The sequence below is a fragment of the Schistocerca serialis genome, chromosome 2 (assembly GCF_023864345.2).
Source record: "Schistocerca serialis cubense isolate TAMUIC-IGC-003099 chromosome 2, iqSchSeri2.2, whole genome shotgun sequence".
Lineage (NCBI taxonomy): Eukaryota > Metazoa > Arthropoda > Insecta > Orthoptera > Acrididae > Schistocerca > Schistocerca serialis.
In genome coordinates, this window is record NC_064639.1 from 800,157,810 (window position 1) to 800,185,218 (window position 27,409).

General features: G+C 39.3%; 1 protein-coding gene across 1 annotated transcript in view; it reads left to right on the forward strand.

The window, feature by feature from the left end:
• The window catches only part of LOC126456431 (guanylate cyclase 32E-like), a 566,897-nt gene that overhangs the window by 445,426 nt on the left and 94,062 nt on the right, over window positions 1-27,409 (forward strand). The window contains exon 20 of the mRNA XM_050092180.1: window positions 2,901-3,144. Within this exon, the coding sequence (XP_049948137.1) occupies window positions 2,901-3,144 (244 nt within the window). The remainder of the gene's footprint in view (window positions 1-2,900; window positions 3,145-27,409) is intronic.

The window sequence follows — 27,409 nt, forward strand, 5'->3', positions numbered from 1 at the left end:
GGCTTTGGTTTTCCAAGGCACCAAGTTAAGGTGGCAACTGTCTGAAGTAATTTTTGTGTTTACTAGCTTAGCAACTTGATATGCAGATACTCAGTCACCTAGACATTTGAGCATTTAGGGAAATGTCTTCTTATCTGATCTCTTGACTACAAGTGCAGTTTACATTCTGGCTTGTGTTCAATCTTATGGTTTTTGCTCTTTGGATGTTATAATTTCCACTGTTGATAACTGGATGTGGTTAGGGTATACTACAAATAATTTTAGTCAGACTATAGTTCACTTGCCTCATGTTACAATGAATTTTGAAAACTGTGAATGAGAGAGAAGAGGATCTATTATTCTAGTGTTGCTGCTTTAGTTTAAATTACCAGTAATACTCCCCCCTCCCAATCGTTCAAAGAATTGAACTTTAATGTATAAAACAACTCTCATTATCAAACAGTGAATGAGTAGGTTGGTAACCTGTGCTCTATTTTAATAAAAAGTACATTTTCAGACATGTTTTTGATGTCATATCTCCTGAATTGTGTAGGATACAATGATACAATTTTGCAGGTAAATTCAGTGGTACATGTAGATATTGTCTGCAAACAGGGTTAGTAGTAAACCAGTAATAATTAAAATATCATACCCAATGCTGATGTTTTACTCCATGAACAGCTAAATTGTAGTGAGTAAGAATCATTTTCTTTTCATTATTTGTGGGCCACGTCAGTGAAAAAAGTTTTGAAAGTGTTTGAAATTATGTGTAAAGTTTATTGGAAGTCACCAAGTGCTCTCATTCTGAAATACTGGATGAATATAGTCTGGGTAATTGGTGCCTCAAGAAGTATCCACTGTTTTTAACTTGAGTACTTGACTTATCATGTTAAACCTTTTACATAAGGTTATACCTCTGAAGAGTAGATAATGACAGCATTTTAAAGTTGTAACTTCTTCTGATAACTGTATGATATACTAAAAATTAAATTTTTGTTGCCCCTGGAACCGACTGGACAGACAACCTGCAACAGGGATCCAGTCCCCATTTTAGCAATTGAATAATGTAGGTTGTGGTGACAGTACATTGTCTTAGCTTTCAATTTTACCATTTTAATAGTAATTTTTTTAATGTTAAAAGCCATTCATTTTAGTGGATTAGTTGCACAATTTGCTGTACTTGGAAGAAACTTTCAAAACCAATATTTCACCAACAGGAGCTGGATTGCTAGTAGGATAAATTTCACAATCAGGAGGTTTTGCAACAATATCCTGTGTTAAACCCCAATCTATCTGCAGCTGTTAATGGAGTAAAGACCTGTAACACTACTGATGTTACATTATTGGATGGGTTTGTTGAGCCCGGCTCTATTTAGAAGTAATAGACTATGTGCAGCAGCAAGTTTTATTGTAAAAAATTCTATGATGGAGATAACAATAGGCTATAGTTTTTTAGTTTGAAATTAGAGTTTATCTTCATTGGATAATGGAAAGAGAGGCTTTTCTGTCATGGCTGTATGGCGTTGTTAATATTTATTTCTAGCATGACTATTCTGTTGATGTAAACCTGGAGAACCTAGAAAATACTTTTGCAAATAAACGTGAAATAAATGATGTCCTAGTTTAGTTATACTCTGGGGAATATATCATTTTTTTTTTTTTTTTATTTATTTATTTCGATTTCTGTAGATCCATATGAGAATATACCTCTGGATATAGAACGACTCAAATTTTTACAAATTATTGTTTAGTGCACGAGTACATTGTTCTTATCATACAAATATAGATTAGCTAACAAATAACTTTATGTATGAGTTATCATACTTGACTTCTGAATGAATATACAGTTAAACATACAGATATAAATAAATTTCAATTTTTAAATTACACTGTAGATAGACAAAGAATGATGATTAAGACCATAAGGGCCATAAAAATAGATTTAAGCATACTCAGGAGGTATTATGCATTTTGGCTTAGAAATTCATCTATACTATTACATTACATTTATCATTTTCCATGGATCCCTTGGAGAGGAGTCTCTGGGATTTTTTTTTTTTTTTTTTTTTTTTTTTTTTTTTTTTTTTTTCTCAGATTCAGGGATATTTTACAATTCTAATGCAGACGGAGTTATGAGCTATAATCCTTGTGAAGCTGTTCATCGATGGTGTAGAAAGGTGTTGGCCAACAGGAAATGCTTTAATTCACTCTGAAACTGATTTTTATCAGTTACAACACCTTTGACATGCTGTGGTAATTTATTGAATATATGAGTGCCCATGTATTTGACTCCTTTTTATACTAATATCAAGCTTTTTTTGCCCTTATACAGATTGTTTTTGGTTCTGGTATTATAATAATGTTTTGCACAATTTTGTGTAAAAAGAGACATGTTGGAAACAACAAAGGACATCAATGAGAAATAGTAGTTAAAATACCAAGTTTCTTAAAGAGAAACAGTTATATTTTTCATTTATCCCAGATTAATTGTATACAACTTTCCAGTCTGTATTCCTCAAACAGTTTTTTATAACTGCAATTCCTGTTTCATTTATTATTCGTATAGTTTCCCACTTCCTGTTATTAGTTGGATCAGACCCCACAGTATTAAATGTAAGCAACTGGGCTTCATGATCTGAAAGGCCATTAAATACTGGATTTATACTATGATTTGATAGTGTGGTAGTATCTATTAAAATGTTATCAATAGTAGTGCTGCTGGTACCCATAACCCTGGTTGGAAACTGTACTAAGGGAATGAGATCATAAGGAGTGGTAAGAGACTCTTGAGTGACTCTCCTCCAGAAAATGTAAATTAAAATTTCCCCTTCGTATGAGTTCATTATTTTAAGAAGTTAAGAAATTTAGTACTGCCGCAAGCTGTTTAGTGAATATCTTTTAAAACTGTTTATTATTTTCAGGTTGTTGACTTGCTGAATGATCTGTACACTTGCTTTGATTCAATTATCTCCAATTATGATGTCTATAAAGTTGAGACTATTGGTGATGCATACATGGTAGTAAGTGGTCTACCTGTGCGTAATGGTGACCGACATGCGGGTGAGATAGCTTCAATGGCACTGCACCTACTCACAAGAATAAAATCTTTCAAAATTCCTCATAGAGCTGGTGAAACTCTGAAACTACGTATTGGCATACATTCAGGTATTTTAAAATCAAAATTTTAGTTCATGAAATTATTATTCTGTGGGCTAAGTGGTGCTACTATCAATGATTTCATTGTTTGAAAAACATTTATTTTGCTTCTGAGATCAAAGTAGTAAAGAACGTATCAATGTCAGAAAAATTCAATCAAGTAAAATAGGAGGAGTGAATGTGTGTGTTTTCAGGAAGCTTAATATCAAGCCTACATAGGTACCAAATGTGATTTAGGAGGAGGACAATGTTAGTTAAAAAAATTAATAGTAGTAAAAGGAGTGGCAAGCAATACTAATTTGATCATAAACATTATCTTTTCTTTCCATTATTGTTCCAATTGTTTTCCTTTATGAATTTTATTTGGTACCTGTGGTGATTTTCTTGCAATAACAGGAATTTCAGCATGGGAACAATAAACCAAATGTAAGGACTAAAACAACTCACTTGCAGATGAATAGACATTTTAAAGCACAGAAAAACATACTGGGCTTTTAAGCTTTTATAATCAGTAAACTATAAAGTAAAAATGTGTTCTGAAGTGTTCCTAAATGATAAAGCGTACATTCTCACAGTGCTTCACAAAATGTTTGTAAATAAACGTTGCAGGAACATCAGACAAAGTTGATTCTTTGTCCTTTTGGTTTTGGTAGATCACTGTCCTGTGCTCTGCTGCCTCACAGACACTGTGCAGTCTACCACCAGTTTAATCTCTCAATCTGCTGCCCATGTAATCAATTTACATTCTGGATGTGAACTATTGTTATGAATTTCACTACATTATTTGCTCATGCAGATAAATCATGTTTTTTAATTACCATCATGTAGGATGATGTTCATCATAAAAGAGGATGTTCAAGGATGTAGAATGATTCAACAAACACTACAGTAAAGAGAAGCTAAAAAGAAGCTACTATCGCATAGTCTCTGTCTAGTACATTGACAAATAACAACAATTAACCATTAAATAAAAATTCCCATGTTATCTCATGTGTATTTGGAAAACTAAAACCTTGTATATATCCCTGCAGGGCTGACAGCTGAGTGTTGAACCACTAGAGAACATTCAGTCTGGTATTTGTAGCCTGCCAATAAGGTTTTGGTTGAGATTGTCACTATATATTGCCTTAACTGTGTGCTCAACAAGAGTGTGCTCTCAGCTTCTGTTCCATATTGTTTAGTCAGTGCATTCAAAAATGGATTACAGTAAAGATCCCCAGTTTGATCCTGACTTTAGGAACTCAGAAATTGATCAAGAATGTGGCAGTATTCCATTGGAGACTGCAAGTGATGACAGTTTATTAGATGGCTGTTTGCCAAGTGTTTGCTAGTGGTCTGAAACAAATATGTCTGCTTGAATCAGCCAGTCCCTCCAAAATATTTGTTCACAGTAAGCCTATAGTTCATTTTGTGAACAAATGTGTAGATAACATCATGCCATATGTCAATCAGCTCATTGACAGTGACTTGGTGCACATTATTTGACATGATACCACAGTGCAGACTGTTGAAAAAGGTATAGACATATGCAACAGGTTCCCAGATATGTGAGTGGCTCGAAGACTTCTTAAGTAGTAGCACCTAGTATGTTGTCCCTCAATGGCGAATGTTTGTTTGAAACGTGCGTGTCATCAGAAGTGCCCCAGGGAAGTGTGATAGGACTGCAATTATTTTCAGTATACAGAAATAGTCTGGCAGACAGGGTGGGCAGCAATCTGCAACTGTTTGCTGACAATACTTGGGTGTGTGGAAAGGTGTTGAAGATATGTGAGTGTAGGATAATATAAGATGACTTAGACAAAATTTTTAGATGTTATGATGAATGACACATGGCTCTAAGTGTAGAAAGTGTAAGTTAATGCAGGTGAGTAGGGAAAACAAACCCACAGTGTTTGAATTCAGCATTAGTAGCATAAGACTTGACATAGTCAAGTCATTTAGATATCTGGGTGTAATGTTGGAAACCACTGTGAAATGGATCAGGCATGTAGGGAAGGTGAATGGTCGACTTTGGTTTATTGGGAGAATTTTAGGAAAGTGTGGTTCATCTGTAAAGGTAACCACACAAAGGACACTACTACCACCTATTATTGAGTACTGCTTGAGTGTTTGGGATCTACCCCAGGTTGGATTAAAGGAAGACACTGTAGCAATTCAGAGGTGGGCTGCTAGATGTGTTACCTGTAAGTTTGAACAACACTGAAGTGTTAAAATGGTTCAAATGGCTCTGAGCAATATGCAACTTAACATCTGAGGTCATCAGTCCCCTAGAACTTAGAACTACTTAAACCTAACTAACCTAAGGACATCACACATATTCCTACTGACCCCACTTTAGCCCTCTTCCTGACATGCTTCAGCGTTTTATTTTCCACACGTGCCCTACCACATGAACTTGGATCTTCAACGTAATCCATCCCCCCTCCCTCCCCCCCCCCTCTACTCTTATTGCAAAACTCACATACTCCCATACCTCATCTGTTCCACTTCTCCCATGTTTCTGTACATTTTTAATGTATTTGTGCATATTTTTACAGAGTTTAATGCAGTTTTATTCATTTCTGCATATTTTTACAAATTTGTGCATATTTTTACACATCTGTGGGTTTTTTTGGTATATGTGAGAGTTTTTTCGTGTCTTTTTACATATTTTTATGCATCTTTTCTTTTATTCAGCTCCTCTCAGAAACATCAAGACATATTTTTCTGTTTCTGCACCATTCTCATTTCTTTTACACCATTCCTGCCACAATGGACCCTGCTTCACCTTTCTGCACCAGTTCAGGAAAGTATCCTTTCCGTTGTTAAAACTCAGTCATGCATCCGATTTCTTAAATGCTGCCCAAAGCATGTCACAGACATGGTAGTGCAAAAATGTTCTCCATGGCACAGGCATCCCAGAACCTCCTCTGCCACCTCTGCAAAATGTTGCTACTGTGTAATCCCTGCTTCATACATCACATCTCTGAAATGGAATGCCTTGCTCTCCAGCACTTGGGGGGGCATTCCAGACACCACCTCCATAAGTTATCCAAACTTCAGACATCCTACTGCTGCCTCAAGGCACCAATTTCCAACCCGTACCACACCAACAGTGTTCCTCCTTGTCCACTCCTCATAGCACCTAAAACCCTGCCTACCTAACCTTTTCAATTTGCCACATCCCCCAAGTCTCCCTAACAACACCCCACCAAATCCAGAGCCAAAAGATGCCCATAACACTGTTGTTATCCTTTCCATCAAAATCCTTCGATCCACAGAAGTTTTATCCTATCCAAAGGTCTCACCTGTAGCCCCACACCCAAATTTAACCATGCTGCACTTGAAAAAGACCTACTCTCTTCCTTCTGATCAATGCAATGGAAACACTTCTTTGCTGCCAATCCCTCTGACCAAAGCCAACTAATTCCAACACTGAACCCTCCTCTTACAGTTCGTAACACCACCCAACTATGATCCTCCCTTGCTACCACCTAACCACGTACTGGTCAACTTCCAGTAATTCCTTACCTCCAGCTTAGCCTCACCATCCTCCGCCAGTTCCTTCCTCAGAACATCAATGTTTTAGCAGAAAATAGAATAGCCATACATGACCTCAAAAATAATCCTGACCTAATGATCCTGCCTGCAGCAAAAGGTTCCATCACTGTTGTTATGAATTGCAATTACTACCTGGCAGAAGGCCTCTGCTAATTATCTGACTCCTCCACCTATAAAGTCTGCCAGAGTCATCCCATCCCAGAAGTCCAACACAACCTCAAATCCCTGCTTCAATCCTATGGCCCTTCACAGAACCTCTCCCCTGAATCCATTTCCCTCCTCACCGCTATGATGCCCCGCATACCCATCTTCTACATGCTCCCCTGCAAACACAGCCATCCCGAACGCCTCATTATGTCTGGTTATTGTGCTCCCACTGAAAGACTTTTTGCCCTCATTAACCAACACTTCCAACCAATCGCCCATAACCTAGCACCGGCTGGTGTGGCCGAGCGGTTCTAGGCGTCTCAGTCTGGAACCGCGCTGCTGCTTCAGTTGCAGGTTGGAATCCTGCCTCGGGCATGGATGTGTGTGATGTCCTTAGGTTAGTTAGGTTTAAGTAGTTCTAAGTCTAGGGGACTGATGACCTCAAATGTTAAGTCCCTTAGTGGTTAAAGCCATTTGAACCATAATCTAGCCTCCCACTTCAAAGCTACCAACTACTTCCTTCATGCCTTCTATACACCAACACATCTCATGCCCATAGTCTTACCACTATTGAACACTACCTTTCCCAATGTTTTTCAGACTTCAAACCCACTACCTCATTCCTCATACATCTTACTAACTTCATCCTAACCTACAACTACGTCTCCTTTGAAGGGAAGGTATACAAACAAATCCACAGCATGGCCTTGGGCACCCATGTGGCACCCGTCTATGCCACTGTATTTATGGGCCAAAGCAGACCTGCTGTGCTTTTTGGTTTGCATGAACCACAACTGCAGTCTTGTCGGTCAGAATGGGGACAATTTTTTGTGGCTGAGTGTCCTACTTTGCACTGCTGGTGGAGTTGCAAAAGCTGCTCTGATTGATCATATGCCAAACATTCCATGGTTTGCTGTGTGTTTCGCATGCTGGACAGAGGTTGCTCCTGCTAGCAGTTATTGTTTGCAGCAGAAGTTGTCAATGTCATTGGTGTGACACTGCTGAAAGTTCCAAGTTAATGTTGTGCTCACTTCACGGGGTCACCACTATGGGATTTTTGTTTGCTTGACAAGCTAAGATTCTACACTGAATGATTTGAGAGTAGTTTGAGCATCATACATTTATCACACTTTTAACTGACGCTTTGCAGCATGTGACACAAACAGAATTCCGCACTTTGCACAACAAGACTAAGAACTAAAAAACTAAAGATGTCACACACCACATCAAATTTCACTGTTCACAATTGATGAGTCAACTACCAACATTGCCACAACTTCATTTGATGACTGCTACATAACCAGAATAATTTCTTCCATCACATATGGTAAAATTATACAATCTCTCTTTTGCTATTCATCTTTTGAATCTGCAGTTGTCATCCTTTTTTCCGCATTTGCAATTAAATTATAGGATATGGGTTCCTCCTTTTTGCAAACACACTGCTTTTTCATTTTACGCAAATGTGTTTCAGCAAAATGTGTGAAATCTTTAGGGACTTAACTGCTAAGGTCATCAGTCCCTAAGCTTACACACTACTTAACCTAAATTATCCTAAGGACAAACACACACACCCATGCCCGAGGGAGGACTCGAACCTCTGGTGGGACCAGCCGCACAGTCCATGACTGCAGCGCCCTAGACCACTTGGCTAATCCCACATGGCGTGTTTCAGCACCTCTGTGCCATCATCAGTGGGTTTTTTGTTTATTGAAAAACATGGTTTTACATTATGTGAGCCCGCATCGCGTGGTCGTGCGGTAGCGTTCTCGCTTCCCACGCCCGGGTTCCCGGGTTCGATTCCCGGCGGGGTCAGGGATTTTCTCTGCCTCGTGATGGCTGGGTGTTGTGTGCTGTCCTTAGGTTAGTTAGGTTTAAGTAGTTCTAAGTTCTAGGGGACTTATGACCACAGCAGTTGAGTCCCATAGTGCTCAGAGCCATTTGAACCATTTTTGAACATTATGTGATTTTGCAGGACCAACTCTATAGTGTCCTGCAATAATAGCTTGTCATATTTTGTTGTGACTGATCCTTCTTCTTTTGGATCTGCAATAATAGCTTGTCATATTTTGTTGTGACTGATCCTTCTTCTTTTGGATTCTGAGGACACTGCACACATATATTAATATAATTTATTTTTATACAAACACCTTTTTACTTCACAAGATGTGGTGAGCACTATGACAACATAGTGCTCACCACATCTTGCGAAGGTACAAAAGAATGTGAAGTAGTTGCACCTAAGGGTAGAATCAATCACTGCTGCTCCTCCACCTGCAAGTAAGGTAGTATCATTACTTTTGGGTCGTCCTTATATCTTCTTCGCTGTAGATTATTATTATTATTATTATTATTAAGCATTACAATCCATGAAGGCTTTTTGCTGCAGAATGGACAATGTTGAACCACTTTGCTCTGTCTTTACAAGTAATTTGCCACTGTCTGTCATGCCCTAGTTTTCTGAGATCGTCTTGAATATTGTCCAAGTATCTCATGCGTGGGCGTCCAAGAGGTCGTCTTCCGGTGGGAATCTCTTCAGTCACTTTCTTGATGGTCCTGTTTGGTGGTGCTCTGATGACATGCCCTATCCATTTCAGTCTTTTGGCTTTAATTTTGGCCACTATATCGGAGTCTTTATATAATTTGTAAATTTCATTGTTATTTAGCAATCTCCATTCATCACTGATCCTATCTCTTATGGGTCCAAATATTTTTCTCAAAATTTTTCGTTCAAATACTCTTAATCTGTTTTCCTCTTTTTTTGTGAGAGTCCAGGTTTCAGATCCATAGGTGAGTACTGGTATAATCAATGATTTGTATACTTGTAGTTTGGTGTTCCTAGAAATTAACTTGCTTTTGAAAACTGTCAAGAGACTATAGTAGCATTTGTTAGCCTTCTGAATTCGTGATTCTATTTCAATTTTTATGGAGTTGTCAGAGGTTACTATTGTACCAAGGTAATTAAATTCATTTGTCTTTGTGAAAGCTGTGTTATTAATTTGCAGTACATTATTATTTGATGGATAGCGGGATAAGATAAAGTACATTGTTTTGTCTGTATTCAGCTGGAGGCCTGTGCCATTTGTGGCTTTAATTAATTGTGCTGTAAGAAGCTTCAAATCATTCTCACTGTCAGATAATAATGCAATGTCATCAGCGTATGCTACAATGTTAATTTTGCTTTCCAGTTGTGCTCCAATTTGTAGTAGCTTTACTTTTTGGATTATTCTATTGATTACTATGTTAAAAAGAACTGGTGAGAGTGAATCCCCTTGTTTGACTCCAGTTTTAACCTCAAAGTCTTCAGAAAGTTTGCTAGCTACTTTTATTTTGTATTTTGAGTTTAAAGTGCAAGATTTTATTAAATTTATCAATTTGTTAGGGATGCCAATCTGCCTCATGCACTTCCATAAATATTCCCTGTTGATACTGTCAAAAGCTTTTTTAAAATCAATGAAAAGCATATGTACATTTTGATTGAATTCATATTTCTTTTCACCCAACATCCTTAGGACATATATATTGTCAATAGTCGATCTGTTAGGTCTAAATCCACATTGGGCATCATCTAGGGAGTCTTCAACGTAAGGGCTTATCCTTGCTAACAGTATATTTGTCAGAATTTTATATGTTGTGTTTAGTAACGCAATTCCTCTGTAGTTTGAACAATTTGTTGGGTCCCCCTTCTTGTATATAGGGCACACAACTACTTCTTTCCAATCATGTGGGACCTGTTCCTGCTTCCAGATGTTGGTGATGATTTTGTGTAAGCAGTTTACAAAAGGAAATTTACTGAGCTTCCATATATCTGTGTCTATACCATCACTTCCAGGAGCTTTATGTCTCTTCAGCTTCTTGATGCTTTCTTTAATTTCTGCTAAGCTGGGCTCTTCGTCCGATGGGTCAGCAGTAAGATATTCATTGTCATCTTCCTGAGAGACGCTTATAGTTGGAGCATTTAGTAACTCATTAAAATATTCCTTCCATCTGTTAGCAATGTCACTTCTTTCTGTTAGCAAGGAGCCATCTGGGTCTGTTATGAACTGTCCATAATTTTTTATATTCCCACTTTTAAACATATTTATGCTCTTGAAAAATCCTCTGGAGTCTGTGGTACGGTCATTCTCAGCTCTTTTTAATTTGTAATTCATAAAATCCCTTTTCTTTTTCCTAATGAGTTTCCTGGCAAGTTTCTGTTTCTCTTCAAAAATAAGTTTGTTTTGTGTTATTGGTTTTTGTAGGAATTTTTCCCTTGCTAATTTTCTATCTTCGATAGCGTTCGAGCACTCGGCATCAAACCAGGGGTTCTTAGTTGTAGTAAAATGTCCCAAAACTGAGGTAGTTGCTCGTGTGATATTTTCTTTCAGAGCGTTCCAGGCTTGATTAGTATCATCATTGTTAATTTTACTTTCCACTTCAGGTTTGTGTGTTTCTAATTCTCTAATGTACTGGTTGAGAATGTTTGGGTTTTTCAGTTTCATTGTATTAAACCTAGGAACACCATTTAATTTAGACCATTTATGTCTTGAGAGTGAGATCTTGAACTTGGCTTTTACAAGAAAGTGATCCGAATCACAGTCTGCTCCCCTTTGACTTCTGATATCATGTATGCATTTATGATGTTGTTTTTCGATTAATACATGATCAATTTGATTTTTTGTAATGCCATCTCTTGAAGCCCATGTTTGTTTATGTATATCTTTATGTGCAAAATATGTACTTTTGATCAACATGTTTTTGGAAGTGGCAAAGCTAATAAGTTTTGTTCCGTTTTCATTACTCTGCTGATGTAGACTATGAGGTCCAATTGTAGGTTTATAATGATTTTCATGTCCTAACTTGGCATTGAAATCTCCTAGAATTATTTTAATTGAATTTTTCGAGAATGTATCATATACCTGTTCCAATTTGTTGTAAAATTCTTCTTTAATATTGTCCTCTTTATCCTCTGTTGGAGCATGGCAATTTATAACATTTAAAGTCTTATATTTGCATTGAATCGTAATGTGAGATATCCTTTCATTCACTGCCTCAAATTTCCTAATAAAAGGTAACAATTTGTTGTTTATTATAAATCCTGTCCCTAGTGCATGTATTTGTGTATCATTTCCCCCATACATTATTGTATACTTATTTTTGTTTATACTTCCATTACCCGTCCATCTGGTTTCTTGTACTGCAACTAAATCCATTTTATACCTTTCAAGTTCCTGTATGACATTTATCAGTGATCCTGATCTATAGAGACTTAATACATTCCATGTTCCCATATTCATAACCTTTAAATTTTGCAAGTTCGTCATCAAGTTTGGTGGCCCAGCATTCTTGTCATTCTGATTCGTAGCAATCCATTTTCTCCTACAGGATCCTGTGATAGGGTCGCTGGCCCTAAGCACAACCCCCAACCTGGAGGACCAGGGTCTTGATTTCGGGGATGCCTACCCCTAGAGCAGTTGCTTTCACTTCAGCTAACGAACTTGCTCTGCCCGGCCTGTTGGTCCGCGGGAGGTATTTGATTTCCCTCCTACCACCCATATCTGGGAGGCGTTCCCCGATCCGCCACCTGGGGACGCGCCCTCTAGGAGTTACAGGCTCTCCCGAGGGCTGTAGATTATAGCCTTGTTAAACTTGTAACACAGTTTCTTGGTGACTGACATGACAGAATAACTGAATAAAAATCTTCCACCATAAACGTAAATCAAATTATTCGACTTATTAGGAATAAAAGCTTCTGATGTAAATAACTGACTTTGTTGTGTCATTGAATATTAACAGGAATCTCATATATGTATGTGGCATTTAAGAGCAAATGATATTATCTTGAAATTAATTAACACTATTCACTGCCAGAAGGATTCAAATCTTACTGAGTAATATTGAGTCATCAAATCCTCATTGTAAATTTGTGTTTAAGAGATATGTCATTCTCAATCTTATTGATGAAATTTACAGCTACTCATATGGGGTCTTGCCTATATCATTATTTGTAGGAGACCTGCTTCTTAAGTACCATAAATACTGTTTTTAAATATGGTCATTGCAGCTCTGTGGTCAAGAATCTACTTGTGCACATGGAGTACCTGCCTCATTGACTATATACAGACACTCTAAAGGACACTCTATCTGCCAGTGGTTCCTTTGAAAGGGAACAGCTACTTTCCTTCGCCATCCTTCCCTAATGTGAGCTTGTGCTCCTTATCAACAGAATGTTAACAACTAATCTTCTCCTCTTTGTCCCATGGAGCAGCCACTGAAATTGACCGTGTTGTGCTCAGCTGCATGTTGTGCCACTGAGAGGTCAACTTTATTTTTGGCAACAGTGTTGTGGTGGACATTCATCCTGATGGACAGTTAGTTGGTAGTCATACTGACATAAAAAGCTGTACAGTGTTTGCAGCAGAGTTGGTACACGACATGACTGCTTTCACAGGTGGCCTGGCCTGTGATGGGGTAAAATAAACTTGTGACAGAACTGGAGTAGAAAATGCTTGGTGGGTGAATTGGGCAGATCTTGCACCTTGGCCTACCACAGGGATAGTAATTCTGTGGCAAGCGGTTGGGAACGGGAGTGACGTAGGAGAGCCCTAGGATGTTGTGTAAGTTGGGTGGGTGATGGAACCCCTCTTTAGGAATAGTGAGAAGAATCTTGCTTACGATGACCCACATTTGAGGTCATGGAGAGGAAAAACGAAAGCCCTGATGTAAGATAATGCTCAGTTGTTCCAGTCCAGGGTGATATTTGGTGACGAGAGGGTTGCTCCTTTGTAGCTGATTCTTGGGGGTGGTGGGAGGATTAGGCATGTGGGAGAGGGATAGTGCCTGACTGTGAAGGTATTGATGAGACCTTCAGCACACTGGGTAATGGGGTTCTTGTCACTGCAGATACATTGTCTAAAGGTGACAAGGCTGTAGTAGAGGGATTTTTCGATGTGGAATGCATGGCAGCTGTCAAAATGCAGATACTGTTGGTGGTTAATGGATTTAGTGTGTATAGAGGTGTGGATGGTGCCATCAGAGAGGTTGAGGTCAATGTCCAAGGTGTTGAAGTTATGAAATAGTGAGATAGGATGCCTTTGCTGTGAGTCCATTTCACAAAGATATCATCAATGAACCTGAACCAGACTAGGGGTTGGGAGTTTTGCATAGCTTGGGAGGTTTCCACTAGATAGTCCATAAATAGGTTGGCATAGGAGGATGCCCTGCAGGTATCCATGGCTGCACTGTGGATTTATTCGTATATCTTCTCTTCAAAGAAAACATCGTTGTAAGTCTGGATACAGTAATTAAGGTGTATAAGGAATGAGATGGCGGGTTTAGAGTTTGAAGGACATTGGGAGTGGTGGTGTTCTAAAGTGGGAAGGCTATGAGCATGAGGGTTATTGATATATAGGGAGGTGATATCAACAGTTTTGAGTAGGATTCCAGGAGTTAAAGGGTGGGTTTGGCAGACAGTCATTGAAGGAAGTGGGTAATGTCTCTGATGTGGGAGGCTAGGTTTCAAATAAGTGGTTGGAGGTGTTGGTCAACAGTAATGGAAATTCTTTCAGTGGGAGCACAATAATCAACTACAATGGGTTGTCAAGGACTGTTGCATGTATAGATTTTGGGAAGCATGTAGAAGGTTTATGTTTGGGGTGTCATTAGGGAGATGAGCAAGATGGGCTCTGCAGAGAAGTTTTGGGGAGGGCCTGTGGATTTCAGTTGGAAGTGGAGAATATGTTGTACTTCTGAGACAGGATCACCTTCACAAAGCTTGTAGATGGTGTAGTCAGAAATTTGACAAGGGCCTTCTGTGTGGTAGTCACAGTGACTACCCAGCATTTCCTACTTGAATCCTGTCATAGGCTTATCACGCCCCATCTGAGGCCAGGCCACTTGTGAAAGCAGCCATGTCATATACCAACTCTGCTGCAAACACTGCACAGCTTTTTATGTCAGTATGACTACCAACCAGTTGTCCACCAGAATGAATGGGCACTGCCAAACTGCTTACCTAGCACAAAGTTTACCCTTTGGTGGCACAACATTGCAGCTGAGCAGAACCATTTTAATGGCTGCTTCACAACCCAGGCCATCTGTGTCCTTCCCTCCACCACCTGATTGTCTGAATTAATGGGAGCTATTCTTGCAATATATTCTTGGGTCTCATAATCATCCTGGTCTCAATCTCCAGTAACCTACTGTCCCCACACCCTCCACTCTACGACTTCCCCATCCTTTGTTCTGTCACTCCCTCCCAATTCACATCCCCACATCATCTCCAGTGTACTACACTCCCCACCAGCTATGACAACCATGCATCAGATTCATAGCCTGTGTACCTGCCACCCATCCCTCCTGTATTCCTAGCCGGATATGAATTACTTCCTTACAACAAATCTAAGTGCACGACATTAACTTCTACCATATCAGACATGCACTATCACCTAATCAAATCAAAACATTCAGCTTAGTTTTAGTTCAACACACCAAAGTTGAATGTGTAGCTAACTGTGTCAAGATGCTGACTATGAGTCTGGTCACAGTGCTTAATAAGATCAGATTACTGTAGGTGGTGAGTACCTGCCATACTGCCATACTGGTAGTTACTGCCTTGTTGTTAGGGACCCAATGAACACAATTGTCACTCTTTGTGACATGTTGGCCACCAATCTTCCACCTTGTTGACTTGATAATCTTCCTCCTCATATTTTTGCCAATAACTTTGATTGTTATTTACTGACAAAATGATTTCTTCTTAAATGTTAATTTTCTGTGACTGTATTTATGTATGCATTTCTTCTTAGTGTTCTGTTGTTTACTCAGTTGTCCATTATAATGTCTCGATAAATCTTCAATTACGATTTTTATTTCTTCTTAATTTCTTCCCACCTTTCATTTATTGTTGATCTTTTTTTCTGTTTGAGTGATTTCCAGCAGGAATTTTTCTGGGTCCAGTCACTGCAGCACCAGAAGGTTATGTTCCCTATCCTTGGAATCTGTTAACTTCATGTAGTTTTAATTCTTGCACCTGAAATATAATTATGTCTGTGATAGTGCATGTTTATTGGACTTTTTCTCGGCTGTAGTTTTGAGTAATGTTGGAATTAAGAGTCTTCAACATAATGTTGACCCCTCTTAAACAAATATGAAGAGTTTCGTCAACAACAATGTCCATATATTGTTCTGTAACATATAATAACTTCTTCTGTACAAGACGTGTCAACATAGGAAACATCACATGAGGCAACTTTTCCACATCTTACCTAAGAGTGCCATGAATGTTGTTTTTATGGGCCACTTTACTAATATAATTCATGGTACCTTTTCCATTACAATTCCAGCCCCAAACACAATTCTGTTTTTACATTTTTTAAACACTATCTTTTTGAATTCTACATTTATATCAAAACCTGTTATTTTTTCAACAGCAACAAACCTAATTCTGCCTTTATTAGATGGTCTTCCTCTTAATACAAATGTTAAGTCTTGATTACAAATTTCTCTCTTAGACTCAAACAATTTAACCAAGTCAATATAAATAACTACATGACAACAAAAATCATTCCAGTTAATTTTAAACTGTCTACAAAATTTCTGTATATATTCCCCCGACCAGTCAAGCTGTAATTGTGCACCAAATTTAAATAGGATCTCCCAAACATATTGCTTACATACAATAGAAAAAGCTTTCTTTTCTTAATGTTGAAAATTCTGCCTCTTTTTTCTAGAGAGCAGCTAACAAATGATGTGTACAAATGGATAGTCATTGTAATGAAATCATTTACACATTCTTCTAACATTGTGAAACTGGAATCTAAGGTATCTACTTCATGTGAATTTTTACCTTGTTCTAAAACATTATGTCTTACACTAATGTATGAAATTTGTTTATGTACCGTACTCCAGCAAATTCCTGTTCAGTAAGCTTTGTAATTTGTTTTGCATATTTATTTCCTTCTTTAAATTGTTTAGTTAAGTCCTTTTCAGCTAAATCAGAATGTAATTCACCTTTTAAATTCAGTTTAGTTGTTTTTAAGTTTAATTTCTTTTGATTTAATGAGCCCTATCCTGGTGTGTGACTCAGCAGCATGTTCCTGTAACTTATTGTTTTATTGGTCTAGTTTACCATCTGTTGTATCGAAGTTAGCATTTAGTTCATTAGTTGTCTCAGCGAGATCATTCTCAGACTTGACACTTATGCATTTACACTAGTATTTAGGTCAGCAAGAGCCCTTAAATTTTCTGTTTTTCAGATTAAAAATTAAGATACGGTTTCAATAATAATACTTGAATGCCACTTCCCTGATTCACTACAGTTCTGAAGACTTGGTTGGGAAATTGATACAGAAAATTGTTATTCAGTCCTTCTACACAAAGTATTGGGTAAGACAGAAAAAATAATTATCAAATAAAATTGTTCTCGAGTAAACACAGCTTACCCTGCTCTGCTGTGCAACATACAGCAACATAATGTGGACTGCACTATGCTGTCACAACTCAATGATTCAGCAATGTGGTTGTGCAGTTGTCTCTCACTCTGGAAACCATTGCATAGCTGTCAGTCACCCACTCAATTAGTCGCCATCTACCATAGCAGTCAGCATTCAGTCTTCCATTTTTTTGTCATAAAAAGTCTTTTTGGTTGAATACAATGCTGTGACTATTAACTGCATGGTATCAACTGCAAATTTCTTTGTAATAATAGCCTTTTAGTAGATTTATTGACAAATACCCTTTCTTCCTCCAATAGTTATTTACCTGCATGCCAGGGGCAGCAACGCAATATCGCAATAATTCTCCATATAAAATAGGTTTTTTTTCTTCAGTAATCTTATTTATTACATTTTGTCTAATATTTCTTGCTTTTAACACTATTTATGGTATCCATTAGTCTCTTACAAAGTTTGGGTTTTCGCTACACTTCCAGAAATAACTTGATTCACATCCTGCAGTTGGGCACTGCAAGTGTAGCATTACACGCAGTATTAATTTAGTACAATTGCCCAGCCTTAAATGTTGTGCACAATGTAACATGAATTTTTAAACTTCTCACAGAGTATTTTTTCTTTAATATAGTCACCACAAATGTGGTGTTAATGTCCTGCTCACTTTTTATATTCTTGGTAATGTTAATTTGTAAGGGCCTACTTGGACTCATCCTCGGAATGCATTTCTATTGCTGTTAAGTGTCCATTTGTATAAGTAACCAATATGTTGACTTTACACGTGTATGTCATCAAACAAATCAAATAATGAGCTTCTATTAATGTTAATATTCAACTATGGATTCCAAGCATGGAGTGGATATTAAAAGAACTTATGACACCAACCCCTGCCGCCCCCCCCCCCCTTCCACACACACACACACACACACACACACACACACACACACACACACACACACACACACACACACCGAAGCAGTCATGGTCAAATCTCTATATATCATCTTAGGAGTTCTGTGTCTCTTCAAAGCAGTCTGGCATTCCCGAAACATATATTTACCCTTCAAGCACGTATTTTCTCTTGTGAATTTGCTGCAATCATTCTTCCATCTTGAAGATGCATATCATCTCTCGGCATGACGTGTGACATGCAAATCCTACCCATATGTGCAATTTTACCTATGATTTCTCATTTCATAGTTTTCACTTGCAAGTATAATTTTTTTGGTAAGAAGAGTTAGTAATTCACATCACTCTTCTGGAGTAGTATGTATCACCACAGTCTCTATTTAAGTCATATGTTAGAACTGATGCTGCATCAGCCAATAGTTTTTTTCGTGTACTCAGTTAACACATTTAGGAGTAACATAGTTTCATGCTCCTCTAACTGCATCACCCTATGTGTCATTGGTAAACTTAAGTCTTAATATTAAACAGCTGTTAGAATGTCTTTATGGTAAACTTGTCATTCAAGTTAAATTTTTCACTGAGCTTAGAAAAGTTTGATACAAGTTGTAAGACTGAAATTGGGAGTGGCACCTTGGTGCTTGGTGTGCTGTATGGAAGTGCTGGGAAGCATAAATGTAAATTTGACATTTTTGTTCAACCCTGTAGTAGAATGTGAGGAACTTGGAATACTATCAACAAAGAGAACAATCTTAAAACAAATTTGTTTGTTTATCACAACACACCTTTATCTTTGGCAAAATGATCATTAAAAATTGTAGGTAACATCCAGCTACTTTTACTTTATCTCTAATGAACATGCAAGCCACTCCAAGGAAATTTCTTCAATGCCCTCAGATTTTGTTAATGTTGGATCAAAGAGTTTTTTATTTATAAAATCCTAACACATTTCTCTGAAATTAAGAGTATACCAATCCTCAGCAAACATAAAAAAAGCAAACAGTTTCATGAACATCAATGAAAGTATGGCTATACAAACAATTATGGAAAGGTTAGATTGCTATCTCACCAAAAAGGTACTACCCTGGACAAGCACAACAAAAAGACTGTTACACATTAAGCTTTTTGCAAAAGCCTTGGTCAGAAAATAAAAACACAGACATTCACACAGGCAAGCATATCTCACACACACATGACTGCTATCTCTACTCAGGACAGACTGAACATGAAATGTGTTGAGTGGGAGCAACAATCCATAGAGGAGCAATGCAGTGGGAGGGAGAGCAGGGTACAGATGGGGGAAGAGGAAATATTACTGTCTGGTGGAGTGTGCAGGAACTAGAGGGGCAGAAAAGGCTAACTGTTGCAGATTCTGGAGACTGTAAGGAAGGGAGGGCAGGGAGAGGTGGGGGAGGGGGGGGGGGGGGGAGAAGAAGGAGCAGACAGGAGAGTAAATGAACGATCGGTGGCTGCATTGGCAGAGAACAGTACACAGAGTGAGGGGATGTGAGTTGGAAAAAGGTGATAGGACACATGGGGTGGAAACTGTTGAGTAGAAGATGTGGGGACATTAGATTACCGTAGGTTGAGGCCTGGATGAATTTGAGAGCGGAGAATCTGTTTTAAGGATAACTCCCATCTCTGCAGTTCACAAAAGGTGGTGGTGCAGGGGAGGATCCAGATGGCCCCTCCCCTCCGTTGCCCAACCCCCGCAGCTCCTGTCTCTGCACCAGTCTTGTCTGCCACATCTAGTCCCTGCATACTCCACCAGGCACCATTGTTTCCTCTTCTCCCATCTATACCCTGCTTTACCCCCACCCCCCGTCCCCCCACTTTCCCTGACTATGGATTGTTGTTCCCTTTCAATGTATTTCAGTTACAGTCAGGCCCGAGCATGATACTGGTGACGTGTGTGAGGTGTACTTGCTTGTGCGAATGTGTTTGTGTGTGTTTTTCTTTCCTGATGAAGTCTTTGACTGAAAGCTTAATGTGTAACAGTCTTTTCATTGTATCTGTCTGCAAATCAATACCTGAATGTGTAACCTTTGACAATCATAATTGGCTTTGATCTTACTGTAAATTATTTTATAATAATTTTATACCAAGTATACCTGCACCGGCAGCTTTCCCAGGAGGGGTTATATTAAGGAAGCCAAACCAAAGTTTGTAACAATTGGATCAGCCTAAACAGGCACTCCTCCTTAGTGAGATCTACAAACAAAGTGTTAGATTTATCTTGAATCATAGCTTCAGAAAGTGCCAAGTGCTAATTGTTGTTGTTGTTGTGAAATCTGATAGCTTAACACCTTATTTCCAGTCTTCCCAAAGCATCTGAGTGAGATTCAGTCCCTCACATCACATTGAGATTAATTAACCAATGAGACACTATTTATATTTGCTACATTGTCATGACTCGTTCTCATAATTACAATATGAGGAAAAGATAGATTGCTACTCAACATAAACATGGCACATTGAATTGCAGACAGGCTTATTGGAAAGATGCTTACACATTAGAATTTGGCCATAGCCTTCTTCAGAAAAGGAAACACACATGTCCATTCACACAAGCAGGCACACTTCATGCATGCATGACCACCACCTCCGGCAGCGTGGACCAGAGTGCAAATGTAATGTAGAATGGAAGCAGCAATAATCTGGAAGGTGCGGGTAAGGGGACGGAGATGGATAACAGGGTAAGGATAGGGGGAAGAAAAGAGCCCTGTCTGCCAGAGCATGAAGAGAATAGACTGCCAACAGGCATAGCATCGGGAAGCTGTGGGGCAGGGAAAGTGGGGAGTGGGGGGGGGGGGGGGGGAGACCGAGAGCAAAGCAGAGCGGTGGGGAAGGGGCATGTTGGCAGAGGGTGGCAAACAAAATGTGTAAGGGGCAAGAATAGGGAGAATTTTCATAGGAAAAATGGGTTGGAAGCTGTTGGGTGGAGGATGTGGGGAGGTATGTTACCATAGGCTGAGGCTGGGGTGATTTCGTGAGCAGAGAATGTGTTGTAAGGATAACATATAACTGCACAGCTCAGAATATCTGGTTGTGGAGGGGAGGCTCCAGATGGCTTCGGTAGTGAAGCAGCTATTGAAATCAAGCATGCTGTGCCACAGGGTGGCCTACTTTGTTCTTTGCCACAGTTTGGCAGCAGCCATTCATCCTAGTGGACAGCTGGTTCGTAGTCATACCAATATAAAAAACTCTGCAACAACTGCCACAGAGCCAGTAGATGAGATGATAAGGGTGCCTTCACAGGTGGCTTGGCCTCTGATGGGGTTGCATAAGCCTGTGACAGGACTGGAATTGAAAGTGCTGGGTGGGTGGATTTGGCAGGTCTTGTATCTGGACCTTCCACATGGATATGATCACAGTTGCAAGGAGTTGGGTTTGGGAGCAGCATAGGGATGGACTAGGATTTTGTGGAGGGTTTTCGACAACTGTTCATCCCTTCCACACCAAAAATCCCTCCCATATGGCCTGGTCACCCAGAGATGGCATGTCTGCAGTGACAAGAAGTTCCTTGCACAGCATGCTGAGGGTCTCACCAAGGTCTGCAGAGACAGACACTATCCTCCAGACCTAGTCTTCAAACGTGTCTCCCGTGCCATTTCCCCACACACCCCAGATCCTCCCACCTCTCCCAAGAACCAGGTACAGAGGAGTGCTCCCTTTGTCACCTAATACTACTCCGAACCAGAACAACTGAACCACATTCTTCATCATGCCCTAAGTGAGAGATGTCCTACCCAAGGTCTTTCCCACCTTCCTACAGTCATGTTCTGTCACCCACCCTACCTCTACAACTTCCTAGTCCATCCCTGTGCCACTGACAATCCCAACTCTTTGCCACTGGGATCATACCCCTGTGGAAGACCCAGGAGCAGGAGCCTGCTCAATCCACCCACCCAGCACTTCCTATTCCAGTCTTGTCACAGGCTTATCCTACCCCATCGGGCCAGGCCACCTGTGAAAGCAACCATGTCACATACCAGCTTTGCTGCAATCATTGCACAGCTCTTTATATCAGTATGACTACTAATCAGCTGTCCAGTAGGATGAATGGCCACTGCCAAACTGTGACCAAGAGCAAAGTAGGTCCAACCTGTGGCATGGCATGCAACTGAACATAACATGCATGGTTTCAATGGCTGCTTCACTCCCCTTTCCATTGGAGCCTCGTTGCTCCCAAAATTATCCTGTCCTCGCCTACAGTAACCTACTGTCCCAACACCCTCCACCCAACAGTTTTGACTTCCTTTGTCCTATCACCTCCTCCCTACTGTCACTCCTTCACCCTCTTTGTGTGCCACCCTCTGCCATGCATGTGCCTGTCTTACCCCTTTCTTGCCCCTCTCCTTTTTTGTTCCCTGTACCCCCTCCACTCCCCTTCCCACTTCCTGCCCCCCGCCTCCAGTTGCTGTACCTGTAGGCAGTCTAGTCCCTTCATGGTCTGCCAGAAAATTCTATTCTCTTCCCCATCCCCTTCCCTGCCCTCTCCAAATTGCTGCTTCCATTGTATGTGACAGTTGTATTCTAGTCTGAGCTGCTGGAATTGGTGGTCCTGTGTGCATGAATTGTGCTTGATTGTGTGACTGAATGTGTGTGTTTTTCCTTTTCTGAAGAAGGCTTTGGCTAAAAGCTAATATGTAAGTGTCTTTTCATTGAGCCTGTCTGCACCTCAATGAGTCATCTTTATGGCGAGTAGCCAACTATATTTTACTTATAGTGTTGATATTCTAATCTAGAGTTTCCATTGTTTGCTTTAGATCTCATAATTGATTTACTAAATCTCATAACATCCAGGATGTCAATAGTGTGCTCATCTTTAACATATCAATGTAAAACTTCTATCTTCATTCCTAGTTAATTTTTTTTTTCATACAAGCTTCTTCACCACCTGCTTTCCTTCTCCCTGCTATTATAGTAGAAAAACTCTCTCTATCTTCTTCCCTCTCCCTCCCCCCCCTCTCCTTCCCCTCTCTCCTCCTTTTGTCACTGCTCTCCCTTTGTCTCTTCCCTCCCTGTCTCCCTTCTTATCTCCACTTCCTCTATTTTCCTGTCCTACTCTAGTCTCTCTTTCTCTCTCTCTCTCTCTACCTTTTATGTGCTCTACCCTCTGAACTCCTTTCATCTTGTTGCGCAACAACTGAGTCATCTGCCAGAAGACCTATTCCACCACCCCTCCTCACCTCATGCATCTTTACCTACTCCCTTCCCATCTCTATCTGCTCAGGTCTATCAATAACACTGGTCAACACTCATTTTCTTGCCAAGGATATTTGAGTGGCTTTAGGATGGGTTAGTGGTGCTGAGGACGAATATAGCAACCATTTATGCAGTTTGGCTCTAGTTTTTGAGATAATGCATGATTTATTCAAAAAATTAGAAAAAATTGCTAATACTGAACTCGAGCGCTACAAACTACAATGAAAAAAGAAAATAATCTTTATAAATAGCTTCTATGAAAACTTGATAGGCATTTGTCCACGTATAAAACATAATTGAAAAGTTTCTCTATAAGTATATCATTTTCCGTCCATGACGAACCGCTTCCTGCACGCTTTCCTTTTATAGGTCTCTTCAGAACAGTCACGTTGCAGATTCCAGCAATAATCTGCCATCATATGCCTGTCCCATCTTCCTTTATATCTTTCCTCTATTCCTTTCATATCTTGATGGAACCGCTCTCCTTGTTCCTCACTGAAATCACCTAGATTACGAGGAAATCGATCCAAGTGGCTGTGAAGGAAGTGCAATTTTATGCTCATGTTAGCTCCTAAGTTTTGAAAGTTAGTGAGCATGTTTTTGACCAGTTCCTCGTAATTGGGAGCTTTATGATTGCCCAAAAAACATTTTACAACAGCGACAAAACTGTTCCAGGCCGATGCTTCAGTGACAGTCATGCCACTTGTAAAATTGGTATCGTTGATGAGCCTGCGAATTTGAGGACCATCAAATATTCCTGCCTTAAGTTTTTCACTACTGAGTCCAGGGAACGTATTGCAGATGTATGTGAAGCAATTACCATTTCTGTCTAAAGCTTTGGTGAATTGCTTCATTAGTCCTAACTTAATATGTAATGGTGGAAGAACAATCTTGTCCCTACTAACCAGAGGTTCATTAATGATGTTTGCTTCACCAACAGCCATATGTTCCCTTGGAGGCCATGTTTTCTGCTTCCAATGTTCGTGCTTTGCCCTACTATCCCACATGCAGATAAAACATGGGTGCTTTGTGTATCCACTTTGTTGTCCAAGCAAGAAGTTCACCATTTTCAAATCAACACAAATCAACCACTGGTGCTGCATATACTGAATTTTCTGCAGAACCATCTTGATGTTAGCATATGCTTCACAAAGTTTTGTTGAGTGGGCAATTGGAATAGATGCGTAACGATTGCCATTGTGTAGGAGAACACATTTTAAACTTCTAGTGGAACTGTCTATGAAGAGACGCCAGTCCTCTGGTCTATATTCCAGCAGCCCCAGTTCAAGTAAAAGTCCAGGGATATTGCTGCAATACACTATAACCTCTTCTTGGTTGAAGTATGGAAGAAGGTTTTCCTCTCTCATCCGGTAAGCTGTTATTTTAACACTTGGATGAAGACAGTTCTTTTCCTTAAGCCTGGATGCTAAGAGTTCTGATGCTTGCTTTGAAAGATTGAGTTCTCGTATCAAGTCACTGAGCTCCTTCTGGTCGAACTACTGGGGTTGTGTCTCATGTCCTTCGTATTCCGAACCACTACTTGTACATTCCTCGCCGTGCACATCATCATCTGATGATGTTAGCGTGGGTCATGTTGTGAAGGTTGGTACAGGAACATCGTTGCTGTGCACCACCGGTCTTCTTGCTGACTCCAAATTGGGATATTCCCACATTCGTTTTTTGAACCTATTAAAACCTTTCACATTAACAATGCAAAAATAGCAATCATCTGTATGGTTCTTCTGCTCTCACCATATCATAGGCACTCCGAAGTTTAAGCTTTTCCTTTTTCGTTTTGTCCACTGCCGTAAGCACTCCACACAGCACTTACAAACTTTATGGGGTGCCCACGCCTTGTCTTGATCTCCAAGTTTAATTCCAAAATATGCCAGATACGCTTCCTTCACAAAAGGAGTGATATTCTTCCTGTTCTTTTGAAGAACGTATTCACCACAGATGTAGCAGAACTCATCTGGATGGTTCACGCAAAGACGGCGTGAAGAACTCATGTTTTCCTAAAACAAAATTGCACAAATACTACATATTATGCAGAACTTTCTTGTATTTGCATGTCAATCACATCCAACAAACATCATTAATTGTTTTGTGTGAAATGAATACTCACCTCTTATTTGCTACGTCACGATGAAAAGGTTCTATCTCCTTGAAGCTGCACTGCACATGTGTGTGACTTTCGACCATCGCCATTTTTCTTGTTTACACTGAACGCTACCTATCGGCTGTTGCGGGGATTACCTCGGCCAACAAATGAATGTCGAGTACCGCTGAATTCAAATCTGCACAACCCTCAATATCTTCAACACACGCACCGCACAACAGGACTGAACACATGCTGACAGTGTGATGTTTGCATGATGTAATCCTCAACCACACAGATGCACTCCCTGAGCACAATTGTTTAATAAAGATAGTACAATATCACTAATTAAAAAACAGGTAGCAAATACATTACACCATATATGGACCCTGCAGTCGATATTATCCACATGAAACTCTCATTTCCACAAATAACCTATATCTCAAAAACCAGAGCCAATTTGGAAAAAGTACAAATATACTCGGAATGAGTATCATAACAATATCCCATTTTCGTTCAAACTTCCCTGGCAACGAAAAAAAAATTTTATTTTGTAGAGCTGTGTAATCAACAGTCAGTCTCAGCACTGATACAGGTTTGTACATTTGGGTATCCATGTGGTTGTGTTTGTGAATGTGTGTACTTCTACTAGAGAAGAAACAAGAGCTCAAAACCTAGTGTAGACACTGTGTTTTTGCATGTTTGTAAGTGCCACACATTAGTCAGCTATATGTGATTAATTGCATTTTCTTTATTTTATGTGTTATCCCATCCAGGAATTTCTTTTGTTTTTATAATATTAAATTCCTAGTAATCAGTTGCTGAAACATTCATAACCAAGTGCCAGAGTTTACAGCAATCCTAAAAAGTGGTGGAGCTCACATTTACTAGGTATAGAAGGCTGGCTAAAAGCCTTTAGCAGTGAGATTTTCAGAGTAAATCTAAGTGTACATCAAAATGATGGGCAGATGGGGAAAAGAGGTAGCGTATTTTGCTTTTATAAAATGAAAAAGATGCTGAAATGTAGCCCTTAAACTTCAAAATAAATGAGGTTCACTGTGCTTCAGAATATGACTCATTTCATTATTAATGAATTTTTCAACTGATAATGAAGCCAAAACATTTAAGTGATATTCCAGTTTTAAAAGCTAGTTAATTTAACACTTCAATTACGTGTTTTCCTGTAACTCAGAAAATAATGCAGATATCCAGAACTGCCCCTTGAGTTGATGTTTGTGCGTTAAATTTTAAGTTTATAAATCTGAGATTTATAGCTGTTGTTCACAATGGCTCAAAAATATATGAAATAAAATAAAATATCTTGGAAAATATGAAATTAAGCCAAATTTAATGTTATTTGATTTCACAAAGCTCTACAGTGGATGATATAAAAACTTATTATGTCATATTCTTCCAAGCAAGCAACATGCCATGTTTAGCATGGGCTACTACACATTGTCCTGGGAAGTCCCATTCACAATGTGCATAAGGGTAATTAACGTCTCTGTAGTACATGGGAGAATGCACTTGCTTCCCTAGAAGTTATTCAGCTGACCAAAAACAATGACTAGTAGAGGCACCTAATAAGGAAGTCTGCCAGTACTGGCCCTCCATCCTGAAGAAAGTAATTATATTTATTTTTGTGCCTCCCTCATATATTTAATCAAGATAGACACTGTTAATCGAATTAAATATAGATGAGTATGAACTATCCAACTATGTGTGAACTATATGCTATAATGTCAACTTGTGCCAAGCTCAACTGTGTGCCAGACTGGGAGCCATACACAGATCCCAACAGTGTTGTATTTTAAAACTGCTAGCACATTCCCTGGCACATAGTTTTAGTCTCTCACAAACAGTCTTATTTTATGTAGTTGCTATAAGTTTATGCAGCTTATTTAACACCATATATATTAACAGTCACAGGAATTAATATTAACAGGTA